The following is a 17,771-nucleotide window of genomic DNA, read 5'->3' as shown; positions in this document are numbered from 1 at the left end:
ATAGAAATGGAAGTTTAGCATGGCACCATCCTGCATGCTGCTCTTCCTTTAGCATGGCACCTGCATGTTGGCAGTGAGTCTTCAGCAGCTCAGCGGGTGTTTGTCATGATGCTTTCTCATGTCATGTCATGCATTCTATTCATCTCAGGGCTGTGTGGGTGGGTGACTGTGTTGGGGGGACATTTTGACTCATTCCACTTGTTCTGCATTGAGCTAGCAGGGTTTGTGTGGCTGCTGGAAAGTCCTTGAAAACTCCTTGATGTTTGATGTTTGAGAAGGTGTGGGAGCCGTGGTGGTGCTGCGTGGGAAGGCTCTGCAACACCATTTCCATGCATGTTGTTAGCATCAACTAAATCTATCTTATTTTCTCTCTCTCCTCTTTCCCCCCTCACTCTCACTCTGTCTGTCTGTCTGTCCCTCTGTCTGCCTGCCTGTCTATCCCTCTGTCTGTCTGTCCCTCTGCCTGTCTGTCCCTCTGTCTGTCCCTCTGCCTGTCTGTCCCTCTCTCTGTCTGCCTATCTGTCCCTCTGCCTGTCTGCCTGCCTGTCTGTCCCTCTCTCTGTCTGTCCCTCTGTCTGTCTGCCTGCCTGTCTGTTCCTCTTGTCTGTCCCTCTGTCTGCCTGCCTGTCTGTCCCTCTGTCTGTCTGTCTGTCTGTCTGCCCCTCTGTCTGTCTGTCTGTCTGTCCCTCTGTCTGTTCCTCTTGTCTGTCCCTCTGTCTGCCTGCCTGTCTGTCCCTCTGTCTGTCTGCCCCTCTGTCTGTCCCTCTGTCTGTTCCTCTTGTCTGTCCCTCTGTCTGCCTGCTCCTCTTGTCTGTCCCTCTGTCTGCCTGCCTGTCTGTCCCTCTGTCTGTTCCTCTTGTCTGTCCCTCTGTCTGCCTGCCTGTCTGTCCCTCTTGTCTGTCCCTCTGTCTGCCTGCCTGCCTGTCTGTCTGTCTGCCTATCTGTCCCTCTGTCCAGGCACGGTGATCTCTGTGCTGGAGAAGCTGCTGTCTCAGTCCACAGAGCAGGATAACCCCAGCCGGCTGGTGATCGAGGCGGCTCACGGCAGTGCCAGCAAAGTGCGCGAGCTGGTGCAGAAGTATCCCGACAAGGTGAGTGCAGCCCTGCCCTCCCTGTGCCTGCCTGCCTGCCTGCCTGCCTGCCGCAGTCTGCTGCCTGTCTGCCTGCTGGCCCACATTTTGGCAATTTCAAATTTTGAAGACAAGGTCAAGACGGAGATAATGCACAATCTCAGGCCTAGTCCACACGTACTTTACACACACGTATTTTTGAAAACGTTTTTTTTCCCCTCCATAATAATTGCGTCCACACAAGCACTGCTTTAGAAGATCTTTCCTTCCACACGTGAACACAAATATGCTGTTACACTAACACTAACGTTACCTGACAAGGGTAAACACAAACACAGCACCGCTATCACCAGCTAGCAAGCAAACTAGCTAACGCTGGTACGTCCTCTGCTTACAAGGTCTGTGTAAAACGGGCAGTAAAACACCGCACATCACGGGACACACCGTTATAAAGAAACAAACGCTTGACAACGGCATTAGTCCCGCCCGTGGTGCTGATTGGCTAATCGTTAGCCACCCTCTGCGCTCATTGGGCTGAACGTTTCTTTTTTCAACCGAGAAATTGCTGTTGCGTGTCACGATGCCAGAGCAGACGCAGTCCACTCGGCAGAGTGGGCGGAGTCAAAGGTGTGGACCTAGGCAAGTGTGTGTGTGTGTGTGTGTGTGTGTGTGTGTGTGGCAGGTGGATATAAAGAACCAGGGTAAGACGGCGCTGCAGGTGGCGGCTCACCAGGGGCACATGGAGGTGGTGAAGGCTCTGCTGCAGGCCAACAGCTCCGTCCAGGCCAAGGACGAGGACGGAGACACAGCTCTGCACTACACCGCCTTCGGGTCAGAACACACACACACACACACACACACACACATACACACCCCTACGCATACGCACACACAAACACACACCAGTGTTGTAGTTAAGTCAGTATATCTCGAGTCTAGATTCCCCAGTGTTTGAGTCTGAGTCACCAAAGAAGAATCCGAGACAAGTCCCCATTACCTGAGTCTGAGTCCAGAGTTACTGAACATGTAGGTGGAGCTCAGCACACGTGCCTGCTGCCCGTGCACCAACTTGAATGATGTCACAGTATTAATATAGCTATTATCTTATGCCAAATTATTAGGGCCTATTACAAAAAAAAAAAAAAAAAAATTGTGCGCATCAAGTTGTCGCGCAACCCCTAGAGCTGTGTGTAGTTCCCACCGGTTAGCTTCCCAGCTTTAGCATGCAAAATACTTTTAGCTCATTTCACATACTGGTTTAAATTGACGTGATTCAAAACACCGCTGTGCTGTCAATCAAGAGGTTCAAACAGTCGGAAAGAGAGACAATGAGGATGATGTGTGTGTGTGTGTGTGTGTGTGTGTGTGTGTGTGTGTGTGTGTGTGTGTGTGTGTGTGTGTGTGTGTGTGTGTATGCGTGCGTGTGTGTGTGTGCGTGTGTGTGTGTGTGTGTGTGTGTGTGTGTGTGTGTGTGTGTAGCAATCAGGCAGAGATTGCCCGGCTACTTTTGAGCAAAGGGGCCAACGTCAACCTGCTGAACAACTCCATGTGCACGGCTCTCCACATCGCCGTCAACAAGGGCTTCACAGACGTCGTGCGAGTGCTGTCCGAATACTCCGCCGATGTCAACCTCCAGGTGAGAGCGCCCCCTCCTGGTGAGAGCGCTGATAGAAAAGCCATGGCTAACATGGCGGTTAATCCACTCATCCTTTGCTGTCGCAGATCACATAAATGATGCATGTACTTTTAATTAATTAAATCAGATTAGCAGTTTTGTTGCCATGAAGCGTTAGCATAAGAGACGCGATGATAACTTCATTGTTTGCCATTTTAAATTATAACGGTAGCATTACTTTAGTATAACGTTACGTTAGTCTATAGCAGCCTATGAGCGACCTCTACCCTTTCGCTTTTGACCCTTCACCTCATTGACATTATCAGATTCAATGATCCATTCATTTAGTGCCATCTTGTGGCAACAAATGCACTTTGCGGTGCAGTTTGTGACAAGCCTCACAACACAAACAAGCAGCTAATTGGCCTGGACACAGGTCTGTGCAGCACGCGCTGTGTTTTCATGCATTTCGCTGGTGATCAGCACTGCTCACGGGTCTTTTCTGATCCACTCGGGTATTACACATAATGATAAACAGACCTGGGGCCCATGGTGAGAGAATAGGACCTGATCTGGACCCAATTGACCATAAAAAATGTGGATGGGTCTCGGGTACTTCTTTCTCTCTATATTAAAAAACTAAAAAAACTAAAACTAACCTGAACTAAACTTGTACCACTGTTCCTTCAGAAGTTGTAGTTGTCATAGACTGTGTCGCATAGTTGATTGCTCTATTGCTGACAAAAATGTGTTATTGTAAGTCGCTTTGGATAAAAGCATCTGTCAAATGCCGTAATGTAATGTAATGTAATGTAATGGGTAGGGCCCTGCTGGGTCCTGGGTCCGAGTAGACCCATGAAGACCTCTATTGGTAATCAGGTCCAAACTCATACATCAGCCTAATAATTCACAGTCATTGGCTATGTCATACGCAACTAAAACACTGTCCGCTCAAGCAGTCACATATTTGACTTTGTGCAGAACACTCACAGTACAAACACTCCAAACACTATAGTGATTGTACTGTGAGTGTTTGGACTGTGAGTGTTTGGACTGTGAGCGTTTGTACTGTGAGTGTTTGGACTGTGAGTGTTTGGACTGTGAGTGTTCTGCTTACTTGAGTTCAGCTCTCAGCCCCATTAAGGCCATTCCATGGCTCTACCATCATCAGACTGTTGTGGTAGAACTGACCTAGTCTGGTTCAAACCATCCTGATTCGTGATCTCACATTATGTTTCGCTCTACATATCAGTCCACAGTAATTTCAATGGGTGCGAGTACATGCCCTGACAGACAACTCCTTCAGCCAATCAGCGTCGCCTAATCCAGTCCTTCAGCCAATCAGTGTCCCAAATCCACTCGGAAGAACGGTGAAAATATCTTTTCCGCCAAGACACTCCACTGGTACATACTCCTGTTCTTGTTTCATTGTTATTGGGTCTATTTCTGCAATAACTGCACTTATGTCAGTGTAAACTTGACAAACGTTGACATTACTGCTCGAGACGGAGAGCCATGGGAGCAGCCATTACTATTTGGCGTCCCTGATTGGCCGGTTACGAGGCAGGTCCCTGATTGGCCGGTGCACTTTGTAATTTCTGAAGGCCAGACGGTCCCGCAGAATGAAACAAAATGTGAGATAGACTCAGCTCTCAGTCTTAATCCGTTTCACTCCCGCTTTCTGGGAGCAGTGACGCTCATGCAGAACCGGTGCTGTCGCGTTTGCGGAGAAACATATTAATCACTTAGAAACAAACATAACCTGTTAATAGGACGTGTTTCATCCGGCCCCGGCGGCTAGAGGTCTTTCCCCCAGCGATAAGCTTGACTCCCGAGGCTAATTTACAGAGCCTGCTGATGACTCACAGTAGCAAGCGGACCACTTCCGGGTAGGAAAGATTATTGTAAAATAAACAACAGGTATAAACTCTCTTTGCAGCACATCAGTGTCTTGCTCTATATTGGAACTATGAAACATTGCATTGCCGCTACCAAATAAAATTCTAATAATAAATGTAGGCGTGTCTGCTGCCGGCCGCTCTCGCCGGGCTCTGAACCAGATTTGGAACAGTAAATTCCCAGACGTTTGGTGGTTAGGTGGCGCTGTTGGCGCCGCTCACCAAACATCTGGAAACCGAGACTACCCAGGCTATAACTTAACCCCTCCCTCTCTGTTTCCTCTCCCCCACCCCGTTAGGACTCGTACGGGGACACGCCGCTCCACGACGCCATCGCCAAAGACTTCCGTAACATCATGGAGATCCTGACGGCCGTGCCCAACATCGACTTCACCCAGCAGAACAACCGTGGCTTCAACCTGCTGCACCATGCCTCGCTCAAAGGCAACAAACTGTGAGTGGGCTTCACACACGGCCCATAGCCATGGCTGCCACAGGTGTCTTCCCCACATCCAACTGCTCGCCAAGCGCCCATAGTCCAATCTCTCGTCCAATCTCCAGGGTTTTGTGACAGTTTGCACACTGTTAGAGAATGAAATTCCACAGCCAAAAGGTAAACAGTGAACCACTTGAAGGAAACCAGTTGAAATTAAATGATGGAGCCAGGAGTCAGAAGAAGTCGTCTGATATGATGTATTTGACATAGATCTTGGCCAAGAGATGCACTCTTGTATATTCACGGATGGATGCACAGGCTTACATACATTGAACGGAAAATCAATGATACTTATAGGACACACATCAGATTACATCAGTCTTGATGCACACTTGAAGGCTACTCTGTAGACTCAACCTATCTGTTATTCTGGCCCTGTAGAGCAGAGGTTCTCAAATGTTTTTCAGCCAAGGACCCCTTACAAGATAGAAAATATACCGGGGACCCCCTCATTCTGATTTGTGATTTTGGGCTAAGCTTAATTGTTTCCACGGTAACGTGCTTGACTTTTAATTTGATACAGTAGGTTTGTTATTAGAATGTAATCCATGAACCATTTTAGATTTAAAGCATAAACTTTTCGTTGAACTATGAAGATTTTGCACACAAACATTTATTTTTTATTTTTATTACATTACATTTACATTACGTCATTTAGCAGACGCTTTTGTTTTGTCCAAAGCGACTTACAATATCACAATTTGTCAACAGTAGCCTACAGAAAACCACTATGCAACACAACCAATGACAGCCAAGATATTTTGATAGACTAGCACCATGTAGGAAGTAGTTTGAGAAGGAATACGTTTTTTTTTTTTTTTTATTAATTTATTATTATTATTATTTATTTTTTTACCTGAAAACTTTTTGCGGACCCCCTGGCAAAGTGCCACGGACCCCTGGGGGTCCGCGGACCCCCATTTGAGAACCACTGCTGTAGAGGGCACCGTGGCACGGTGACAGGGCACAGTGTGAGATAGAGAGGAGCTGCAAATGTAAGGTACAAGTTATCTAAATATGTCCGTCTGTGTATGTACACAGGTCATCCAAATATGATGTCTATCTGTGTATGTACACAGGTCATCTAAATATGAAGTCTGTCTGTGTCATAACTATATGTAACTAAAATGGAAATGTATATGAATATATTAATAACTAGTGATTGTCCAAATAAAGGCTAATGTGATGTAAATTTTCTCTATCACACACTGTCTAAGTATGTGTGCATCTGAAACAGTTGTTATGGGCGTGTGTGTGGGAGTCTCTCCCATATGTTTGAATGAGGACTACCGGCTAGTAGTTAGGTTTCCATCCAAAGTTATCAAAAAATATATATTTATATATTATCATTCTTGTGCTCCTACACACAAAGTTGTTTATAGAAGCGGTTACACTGCTTAAAAATAAGATACAGACCAGTCAATTTTCCACCTCAGATAGGATTCAGTTTGATTGATTGCATTATCTTTCATTGATTTAGTGTAGAATTGATCAATATTACACTGGGCTGCATTCATCAGCATTTGCCAGTGAACTGTTTCAGATGGTAATAAGCTTTGGGTCCACTATAATCTTTTTGATTGATAGTTTAACATTTTTTTAAATAAAATAAAAATAAATAAAGTAAAAGCAAGAATGACAATCATCGATAATAACAAAAAAACTAAGCTAATTTTATTACTTGTTGATCTGAGCCATGAGATGAAGAGTTGTTCACTCAGACTGTGTTGCTTGTCCTGATGGCAGGGCCACAGAGAAGATCCTGGGCCGGGCGCGGCAGCTGGTGGACGTTAAGAAGGAGGATGGCTTCTCAGCGCTGCACCTGGCCGCCCTCAACAACCACCGCCACGTGGCCGAGCTCCTCGTCAAGGAGGTGAGCCCAGGACAGGACAGGGCAGTCAGTCTGTTGATGTCTGGCTGGCTGCTTAGAAATTGCAACAAAAAACACGAATTATCTCTGTGATTTGGACACCCTGCATTTTGTATTTATATTATTTATATTTTGTGTACTTTATATAACAACGAAACAACATTGGTATATTTTAAAGTACAAGGCCATTTTGGGTAGGTTGCCTTTGTACATTATGGTAAGTTTGTATCTGTTAATAACTCATACAACCTCAGATCCAACAGGTGCCACCTGTGCGGACTGAGGCTGGAAAAAGGAGTCTATTTTATTTCGGGCCTTGGTCTTGGAATGACCTGCAGACTCGTCTCAAATTGGTCTTGGTTTCCACTGTTTCCACTAAATGCATTTAGTAGCGGCTAAATCCTGGCCGCCGCTGCTTCAAAATAAGATGAAATGTCATGAAAAATGGCATTAAGTCACTATTACACGAGTCTGAGAGCTTAAGTGTTGATGAGACTGACTAACAGTTGACTGGTTTGATTTGAAAATGCCTTATACCAAGGAATGGGGACCCGTAATGTTACAATAAACGTTACCATTCAAAGGTTTGGACACCTGTTTGAATGTACTTTGTTTTTCATTCCCTCAAAGCAATTTTTACCTAATGGCTTATACTTAAATACTTGAAATTGGACAAATATAAATAGTGAAGTTATTGCCTATGAATTTCTTTCCAAAGCATCACTACTTTAATTAAATAATATAAAATATAAAATAGCTTTGATTTGTTTAACTCTTTTGGTCACAGCATAAGTCAATGCTGTGTTATTTTGTAGTTTTGATGTCTTTACTATTTGGTAAAAAGGGAAGAGATATATGGTGTCAAACCTTTTGACTGGTAGTGTATCTTAACACATTGAATGCCAGCCATGTTTTCATTCCTGTAGGTAAGTTGTGCCAGGGGTGTTTTTGACGATTCTGGCTCATTTTAGAACAGCCCGAGGATTCTTTTCTGTTAAGAATTCATGAACACCAATCATCTAAAAATAACTAATAGAATGTGTGCTTTCTCTGTCTAAAAGAGTTAGTTTGCAGAGTTAGTAGTTATGTAGATATTAGCCGTTGAGTACAGCATGGTTTCAGCGTCTGGAAATTTATTCAGAGATAAATGGCTTTTTGTGAAACAGTCACTTTAACCATTCATTTTTGGCATCAGTAAGACCGTCAGACATTCTAAACAATAGTTTTGAACAGTAATTTCCTCCATAACAACAGGAAACACCCCTCTCATTCAAACTCCTCCCTCCGTGTGTCTTCTCCTCCTTCCTCCTAACAGCGGGCGTGTCAGAAGCGCGTTGTGCTGCCTGCCTGTCTGTCTGCGTGCCTGCCTGCCTGCTTGCCTGCGTGCGGGGACGAGTCTGAAATGGATTACTGTAAAATCGCCAAGCCATTTCCTTGAATGGCTTGCTCCCGCGGTGTGTGTGTGTGTGTGTGTGTGTGTGTGTGTGTGTGTGTGTGTGTGTGTGTGTGTGTGTGTTCGCGCGTTGCTGCGCGGCTCTGGGGGGAAGAGATCTCTGTCCGTTCTGTGTGTGTGTCCGGGCTTCTGACTGTAAAATCGCCAAGCCATTTCCGCGGGAGGCGGCTGCTACGGGTCCCGTGGCTGTGGCTTCTCTCTGTATCTGTCGCCACTTAGTGGTCGGTAAAATAGATTACACACATGCTCTTGCTCCAAATAGTTATCTCGAAGATGTAAAAGGGGTTGATTGATGTCCCACCGTCAAAAAAAAAAATGTTTATGTAAGACGAGTTAGCTCGTCCTTGGCACTTAAGCGCTGGATTATGTAAGACGAGTTAGGTCGTCTCTGGCACTTAATGTGTTAAGATGGATATGCAAATGTCCTCCTAGGAGAGTAATTATGTAACTGAAGTAACAAATCCTTGAGGAAACACTGCTGTTACCAACGTGTATAACTCGACATGCAACTTTGCTGCCTTCTGGTCACAATTGTAAAAGACATTTTGTATCTTGGATATAGAGCGGAACTCTCTATTTTTTTTTTTTGTGTTGTATTATTTTTGCCTATATGATTGTCTTGTTTGTAAATGTATGATGTTTAATGTTCTATGTGGACCCCAGGAAGAGTAGCTTATGCTTTGCATAAGCTAATGGAGATTCTAATAAATCAAATCAAATCTCAATTGTTTTATCTGGTTAAATAAATGAAAACACTGTTTCCCCACTTCTCTCCCTCCTGCCCTCGCTCTCCCTCTCCCTCTCCCTCCCCTCACACACTTCTCTCCCTCCTGCCCTCGCTCTCCCTCCCCTCACTTCTCTCCCTCCTGCCCTCGCTCTCCCTCCCCTCACTTCTCTCCCTCCTGCCCTCGCTCTGCCTCTCCCTCCCCTCACACACTTCTCTCCCTCCTGCCCTCGCTCTCCCTCTCCTCACTTCTCTCCCTCCTGTCCTCGCTCTCCCTCCCCTCACTTCTCTCCCTCCTGCCCTCGCTCTCCCTCCCCTCACTTCTCTCCCTCCTGCCCTCGCTCTCCCTCCCCTCACTTCTCTCCCTCCTGCCCTCGCTCTCCCTCCCCTCACTTCTCTCCCTCCTGCCCTCGCTCTCCCTCTCCCTCCCCTCTCATCACACACTTCTCTCCCTCCTGTCCTCGCTCTCCCTCTCCCTCCCCTCACACACTTCTCTCCCTCCTGCCCTCGCTCTCCCTCTCCCTCCCCTCACTTCTCTCCCTCCTGCCCTCGCTCTCCCTCCCCTCTCATCACACAGGGACGCTGCGAGCTCAACATCCGCAACAACCGCAACCAGACGGCGCTGCAGCTGGCGGTGACGCAGGGCCACGTGGAGCTGGTGCAGCTGCTGGTGTCTGCTGGCGCCGACGTCAACATGGAGGACGAGGACGGCGACACGGCCATGCACACGGCCCTCAGCCGCGCCCAGCTGGCCAACGCCACGCTCAGCCCGGCCCCGCCCCCGCCCCCCACCGCCACCGCGAGCACCGAGACAGAGAGCGGAGAGGGCTCCTCCTCCGAGCCGTCCACGCTCTACTGCAGGGTGAGGAGCGAGGTGTTTCTGTTTAAGAAGGTGTGGAGAACCCTGACCTCCAGGCAGAGGAAGCCATTTCTACCACATTCTGGGTATTGGTGGGATTGAATGACTCAAGTAGAAATAAAATGCTCAACTGGAAGAGGGGGCAGAATAATGAGGGAAGGGGCGTACTTACAAAATGAAGGTGGGAAGTTGAAGTAAATCCAGATTTATAAGGCCTCAATGCGACCAAACAAAACTGCCCCATCGATTCTCACATTCCCCTCCCGCAATTTCCGAAATGCAGGGGCAGGACCCGCCCTAGTCCGCCTCTGATTGGCTTACCCTGATATTTTACTCTCACCTTAACCAATTGTCACTAATCTTGTTTGTCCTAACCCCTGACTTCATCTCCCTTTCTTCATGGTGGCGGTCGTCTCTCCCCTCACAGCTGAGCAGCTCTGGTCTCCTGGGGAACACAGAGCTGAGCGTGGGCGCGGCCATCGCCTGCTTCCTGGCGCAGGAAGGGGCTGACGTCAACTACGCCAACCACAAGGGCAAGAGTCCCCTGGACCTGGTGTCAGACAGCAGCGTGCTGCAGCTCCTCAAGAGCTTCTCTGAGAAGCACAGGTAAGGCTGGCTGGGTTTTCTGTTCGGTGATACCACACCATTCTGTTTTCCAACCGCCAGCTCTGTTCTTATAGTGGCTGGAAACAATGTTACACCTGGTGTCTGTTTAGGCAGAGCAGAGAGCTTTTTGAAGTTGAGAGTTGATGCAACTAGAAATCTCGTGTTCTCCATTCTAGTGTCCCTCACTGCCTCACCCGCTGCGTGTGCTCATCCCTCACTGCCTCACCCGCTGCGCGTGCTCGCCTGTCCTCACCCGCTGAGCGTGCTCACCCGTTCAACTGGCAGTGCTCAGTTCTACCTACCATGCCTCATTGTTTTGCCCTCGAGGAGCAAATATGTCCAGCCTTGCATCATCAACAGCATCAGCTGTACTGGACCTGTCATACATGATCTTCATGTGGGCATCATCTATTGTTGCTAGATACTGGCTCATTAGAAACGTCTCAGCTTTGCCATGCAGTCTTTGGTCAATAAAGGCACAAATGCCATAACGAAGTCCTTCATGACTTGTGTTAGTGGTAAGGAATTCTGAGGTACTGATATTTCCATTTTCTACTTTTCCTCCAATACGTTTCAATGGGAAATCTTGTTCTCTTATCTGCCAATGCTTGACTGATTTAACACTCAGACAGAATGACCACTTTAACTTTTCATACTTAAGTACATGTTACTGATAATACTTCTATACTTTTACAGAGCGCGGTGCAGGTTGGAGACCACATCTCACTACTATAATAAGGTGAAGATTGGCGTGGCCCACAATTGCTCAACAGTTGAGCGGGCGAGGTGCGTCTGCGAGTCTGGGGTACTAATCATGAGCCCAAAATATTAATGAATTAAAAAAAAATTGCACCAAGCTCTAAACTTTGAAAAGGAGGACTTCTTTTCTTTTTAACTTGTAATAGAGTAACCCCCCCCCGATTTTTTATCCCATTCTTAGTGCCAATTTTAATTTATTTGTCCTGGTTGCTGCTCCACCCTCTGCCGATCTGGGGAGAGCCAAAACTGGCCCCATGCTTCCTCCGAGACATGGGCAGTTAGCCAGCCACTTCTTTTCACCTGACAGGGGAAGCTTCAGGAGGACATAGCACGTGGGAGGATCACGCTATTCCAACAAGTTCCCCTCCTTCCGAACAGGCTCCCCTAATGACCAGAGGAGGCACCACTTCAGCGACCAGGATATTGCATGTTTTGGTGAAGGGGTTCCTATATGAAGGAAACCCCCGGGAGGCACGGGGAGAACATGCAAACTCCACACAGAAAGGCCCTTTTTGACGACCCCACCCGGGCGGTGGGCACTCGAGGACATGCGGACGGGCACACACTCCTTCAGCGCTCACAGCGTCCCAGGTGGGAATCGAACCCAGGACCTTCTAGCTGTGAGGCGACAGCGCTTACCACTGCGCCACCGTGCCCCTTTAATAGAGTATCTTTCCATGATGGTACTGCTACTGTTACTGAGGTCTCAGCTGTGTGGTTTCTCCCGTCAGGTTGCAGCGTCTCAAGGCCATCACGTCCGGGCAGGGCCTGAGCAGCTCCAGCCTGCGGCGGGTCCACACCACGCCCAACACCATGACCAACCTGGCCCTCCCCGGGCCGGGCGAGTGTCTCATCTGCTCTGAACTCGCCCTGCTCGTCCTCTTCTGTCCCTGCCAGCACAGCGTGGCCTGCGAAGGTGGGTCCGCTCCAACACTTATCAGTAGGCAAATAGAATGTTTACAGGTGTGTGAGTGTGCAGAAAGAAAAGAGAACCAAAATAGGGATTGAAAAAAGCAGCAGAGATTTTTGAAGTGACACATTATGCCAAAAATAAAGGCGGAACCAACCTTGGGGGCAGTTTTCATTGTGCGCATTCTATTCTGGTTCCATGTTTTATATTCTGTCTGGCATTGGTTTAAATTGGGAGGCACATGTTCTGCCTCTGCTCCAAAAATAAAGGTGGGCAGCGACAAAAATAAATCAATAAAATCGCTCGACTCTAGGGCTGCAACTAACGCTTATTTTCATTGTCGATGTGATCTGTTGATTATCTTCTCGATTAATCGATTAGTTGTTTGGTCTATGAAATGTCAGAAAATGTCGGAAAATGTTGTTCAGTGTTGCCGAAGATGACGTCCTCAAATGTCTTGTTTTGTCCACAACCCAAAGATATTCAGTTGACTGTCATAGATGAGTAAAGACACCAGAAAATATTCACGTTTAAAAAGCTGGGATAAGAGAATTTTTGTTTTGTTTGTTTTGTTTTTGTTGTTTTAGCTTGATCAAATATTGATCAAATAATCTATGATCAATCAATCACTATCAATATAGTTAGCAATTGATTAATAGTTGACAACCTATCGATTAATCACTGCTCTACTAGACACTTTTCACAATTGTGCAAGTGTTTCTATGTGTATCCAGAGACATGGGAGGTGGGTGTGGCTTATATGGAGGTATGTTTCTATGTGTATCCAGAGACATGGGAGGTGGGTGTGGCTTATATGGAGGTGTGTTTCTATGTGTATCCAAAGTAGAAAGTCAGGTTGCAAGCACACTCGAAAATATTTAAAAACTCACTGGGTGCAGGGCAAGCACGAGATATGAAAAAGAGAAAAGCCAGCACTCCAAATGTCTTTTCTGTTGATTTATTTCCTCATGTACCTGGGCAGCAGCAACGAACGTTTCAGTCAAAGACCTTCCTCAGCGACAACGCTGAGGAAGGTCTTTGACTGAAACGTTCGTTGCTGCTGCCCAGGTACATGAGGAAATAAATCAACAGAAAAGACATTTGGAGTGCTGGCTTTTCTCTTTTTCTATGTGTATCCAGGAGGTGGGTGTGGCTTATATGGAGGTGTGTTGGATCTGCATGCTGCAATACTTTAGAAGGAAATGTGTCCAGTTTGTGTTTGTGACCTGAGCCTTCTCCTAACAGAGTGTGCCCATCGAATGAAGAAATGCATCAAATGCCAGGTCACAATCACCAAGAAGATCAGACAAGGTAACAGCACCTATTATTATTATTATTATTATTATTATTATTACTACTAGGCATCTCGCGCGCTACGCAAAATTAGTTCAAATTAATGTTATATGTGAAGGGCACAGTATTGAACCACCCATGTGATTTTCGGGCAGTTTGATTGAAGAAAATCCATCAGATTTCTGATGGAAACACTTTTCATTTCTGGTCAAATTGACCCGAGGACAATATGAGGGCTGTTTAGGCAAAGAAATCCCCAGAAAATAATCTAAAAAGAAACACAAGATATGTAGAGATGTCTTCTTGTCAATTCGACATCAATATAATATTATGTAGCTTTGATTAATTATATTCACATGCATGATCCCCCCCCCCCCCCCCCCCCAGACCAGACGGAGGTGGACTGCAGCCCCGGCACCGAGAACTCGGAGCAGCACAACCTGCTGGAGCAGCTGCAGTCGCGGTACCGTCAGATGGAGGAGCGCATCACCTGCCCCATCTGCATCGACAACCACATCAAGCTGGTGTTCCAGTGTGGCCACGCCTCCTGCATCGACTGCAGCCAAGCACTCAAGACCTGCCCCCTCTGCCGCCAGACCATCCGCGAGCGCATACAGCTGTTCGTCTGACCTCTGAGAGCATCCCGGTGAGGGGAACGGGGGAGGCCGGGGTCGCCGGTACCGTTGAATGACTTAGTGGCATGCTTGTCCCCCCCCCCCCCCCCCCCCCCCCCCGCGCTCGCTCGACCCATCGGTTGCTTCGCCACACACCGCCGCATCACCGTTACATTGCTGCGTCACCGTTACGTTGCGAGAGAGCCCGCGTTACAGCATTTGCTTCTACGTTACATTGTTGAGCCTCTCGTTATTTTTGTGGCATCTCATTTCCACGGGACGCCGTCGAAAGTTGCGAGGCAAACAGTGTCGCCGCCTGGAGGAAGGAAGTGTCTGTGAAGGGAAAAGGGGGGGCTGACCCCAGCATACCCTTCCCCACACCCCCGAAAAAAACCACCTTCTTACCCCTCCTATCTTTGCTGCTTTAAGTGGATGTCTGTTACCCCTTCTCCATCCTTTTCTGCCTGTTTTGCGAGGCTGCAGAAACAGTCCGGTGTGTCCCTCCCTCCCGCGGTATATCCTGTGAATTCTCTTTGCTCTCTCTCATTTGTGTTGATCTTTGTAATCAGTGTTAGTCTCTGGTAACTAAAGGCTCTATATCGTCCCCCAACCACTGGCTTGTATGCAAAGAGAAAAACACACTATATATATGCATGAGTATATGCATATTGTGAAGCTGAAAGTGACTTGTGTTGTCATGGGTGATTCGTTTTCTTTTCGGTTACATTTGTGGTTTTTAACGTACCAGTAATTAGTACAGAGTTTTATTTATGTGTGAAAGGTGTTTTGACTTTGTTCTTTCTTTTTTCACTTTGGTATTTTGCTTGGCAAAACGGCTTTTGTTTCTACTGAACTTCACCCCAAGCCTACGTCCTCTACTCAGGGTATCAAATCATTGAAAGCACTTGTGTGATATCCACAAAATGTTGAAGAGCACCCCGGTCTCCCCTATTTTAGAGCTGTCAGGCTGTGTTGCTGGATGTTCACTGAAAAGGAGGTTCATTAATAAGGAATTATTAATAATAAGGAAAATTGAATAAGGAATCATCGCACAAAACTTTTCCTCTGTTACAAAAAGAAAAGTGATTTGATTCACTAACGCCGGGTTCACCTCGCCTGGTAACCCATCCCTCTGAATCCTTCATTAGGGTCTGGACTCAAGCCTATCCGCCACTCATTCTGTCATGTATTTCTGTTGTTGCTGTTAGCTGTCAGTCATCAAACTCTTTGCTCTCTGCTCTCATCCAACCGGCGACGCCCAGTGCTGCCGCCATGTTGGTCGGGGTTGCCAGGTCTGTGTGAGCAAAACTAGCCCACTGGAATTGAACATGTGGCAACATTACAAAAGTAGCGCAATTCCGGGAAAAGCCGCGGACCTGACAAACACGTTGGTTGTTAACATAGATTATACTGTACACACGCGTTATTGTTGCGCTCTGTAACGCATCATCAGTAGATTAGTCCCGCAGCCTATGACCAGCCAATCGGGCATCTCGGACAGTATTTGTCCGGAACAACAGCCAGTGGATAGGCTGGCTTCCAGACCTACTGTATATGAGAACGATTCATAGGGGCTGGATACCAGGCGAGGGTTCACCAGCCTAAAGGAAGATACTCACATTCTGTTATTTAGCCAACAGATGTATTGTACCATGTTGAATTATAAAGGGCAAAAAAAATATCGTTGTGGCACCTGTAGTCCCCCTGTCTGGTTTAGCAGGCTACTGTCTGCCGTCATCGTTGAGCCCGTTCACAAGATGCCCTCCTTCTTCTCATCTGGACTCATCTTCCATCCTTTGTAATGTGTTGGTGTGTTTTCTTGAAGGGCTTCTGCATATGAGGAAAAAACATCTGATCTATTTTAATCTTTATTTAATTTTTTTCTATAATATAAACAATTTTTTTTTTTTTTTTTTTTTTGTAGATCCCAAATTTTGGGATGAACCAATGTGGAGATGTACATTTGAATGTCGGGGGGGGGGGGGGGGTAAATGTAATAATCCTGTCTCACTCTGCCTTTTTTAATGTGGGAGAGGTCGTACAAGATATTTAAAGAGATGGAGGAGTTTCTTTATGGCGAGGTTTACTTTGAGGAAAGTACGACTACATCAGTGCCAAAATCGCATGAGGATGTGCATGGGGAATGCACGCCCTACTGTAGTTACGTTCAAAACGTTGCACATAAATATCGGTTTTATTTCATCATTTTCATTTCGGTGACTCACTTACTGGAGCTCATCCCTGACAGAAGCACTATATCAATATGCCCAATCCTGATTGGCTGCTGAAAGCATATCATATCACTCTGCCTCACTAGGGGGCGAGCACCCCATTTAAGAGAGCTCATATTCTTCTCGCCCTTAGAGCCCTATCTCCTAGCTACCCCAGGCTAGGGGTTCAGTGGCAGACCCCAACCAGTAGATTCTGAGTCTGGGGGAAAGATGAAGTCCAGCCTGAGGTTGATGTCCCTATGACGATGCCAAATGAGCTAGCATCGGCCATCTCTGCTCTGCTAACACCCAGTTAGTCAGTCCTCCCAGTTTTACTGAACTAACTCAACGACTTCGTAGCTTTAGCGGCAGCTAATGGCGTTGCTAGTCGGAAGCTTTACTAGTACTATCGCCTACACAATCGGATTAGCTTAGTTCTCGGTTAACCGACACTTGGGTTGCCGAGCTACCCGTGCAGCTTTAGTGTCGAGCATATTTTCCTGTATCGGCTAGTTTTTTCCCACGACTAATAACCTCATGCTAGACGACAAACTCAGCCCCCTCTCCACCGGCAACCATCAAGTCGTAGACGGGTGGAGAACACCGACTCATACAGGCAGACTCCTCTCTTACCCAGCCTGTCCAGGAGCCGAGGGAGAGGAAGTCTCCCTCTCACTCTCTGAAGGAGACACTGGTGACAGCACACCTTCCCCCGGGAAACCCTCCAGGAGCCCCTCCCTCCAGCCTGTGGGACCGGGGCTGGATAACTGCATTGTCCTCTGGTTCCAGATGCTAATTGGCTGCCTGTGACTGACAACTTAACCATCGAGTTAACAGAACAGTTTTCTTGGTTGAACTAGCAACGCCCAGCCGGGTGTCAACGTGCACGACGCTGTGAGTCCGAAAGGCAAGGGAGAAGATGGCAGCTGCAGTATAAAAACAGTCTCAGGCAACTGAGGCCCCCCTCCCCCCTCCAGCTGGCTGGCTCTGTAAGCCCCAGCTGCCGCTCAGGGGAGACACTGCTCATTCACCAGCCCCTCCTGTCAGCTTCCAAACGGGCCTTCCCCGGCCGCCTGGGAATGCTCCAGAGCAGACCTAGGGGAGAGGAGACTTCACAGAAGGCGCTCCCGGGGATATTTTGTTAAGCGAGTTGTTTAGCGGAGCGGCTGTGTCGACAGGAGGCGTTTCATTGAGCTGCCAGCGCCTTTCTGCGCTAAGAGCACTGCTGTTCCCAGCACCACACCTGGCTCTCGACAGCTAGTGTTTTTGGGGCGGAGTGCTCTTGGCGCCTCAAGCAGAGAAAAGTGCAACTTTTGGAGAGGCGCCCTGCTTATCTGGACATGATATCTGAAGCACTCTGACCTGAAGAAAATGCTTCCCGTCGACATGTGGCT

The 17,771-nt window shown here is 47.3% G+C and overlaps 1 protein-coding gene across 1 annotated transcript in view; it reads left to right on the top strand.

Annotated features, from left to right (window-relative positions):
* mib2 (MIB E3 ubiquitin protein ligase 2) overlaps positions 1-16,084 on the top strand; it is a 52,352-nt gene extending 36,268 nt beyond the window's left edge. Inside the window, exons 10-19 of the mRNA XM_083638630.1 lie at positions 958-1,091; positions 1,753-1,901; positions 2,550-2,706; positions 4,883-5,037; positions 6,826-6,952; positions 9,704-9,988; positions 10,413-10,591; positions 12,082-12,266; positions 13,506-13,571; positions 13,941-16,084. Coding sequence (XP_083494756.1) covers positions 958-1,091; positions 1,753-1,901; positions 2,550-2,706; positions 4,883-5,037; positions 6,826-6,952; positions 9,704-9,988; positions 10,413-10,591; positions 12,082-12,266; positions 13,506-13,571; positions 13,941-14,182 — 1,679 coding nt within the window. The 3' untranslated portion in view covers positions 14,183-16,084. The remainder of the gene's footprint in view (positions 1-957; positions 1,092-1,752; positions 1,902-2,549; positions 2,707-4,882; positions 5,038-6,825; positions 6,953-9,703; positions 9,989-10,412; positions 10,592-12,081; positions 12,267-13,505; positions 13,572-13,940) is intronic.
* The last annotated feature ends 1,687 nt before the right edge of the window (positions 16,085-17,771 follow it).

Source organism: Poromitra crassiceps (assembly GCF_964638095.1).
Source record: "Poromitra crassiceps genome assembly, chromosome: 6".
Taxonomy (NCBI): domain Eukaryota; kingdom Metazoa; phylum Chordata; class Actinopteri; order Beryciformes; family Melamphaidae; genus Poromitra; species Poromitra crassiceps.
Note: the sequence above shows the minus strand (reverse complement) of the source record. Positions and strands in the feature narration are given on the sequence as shown.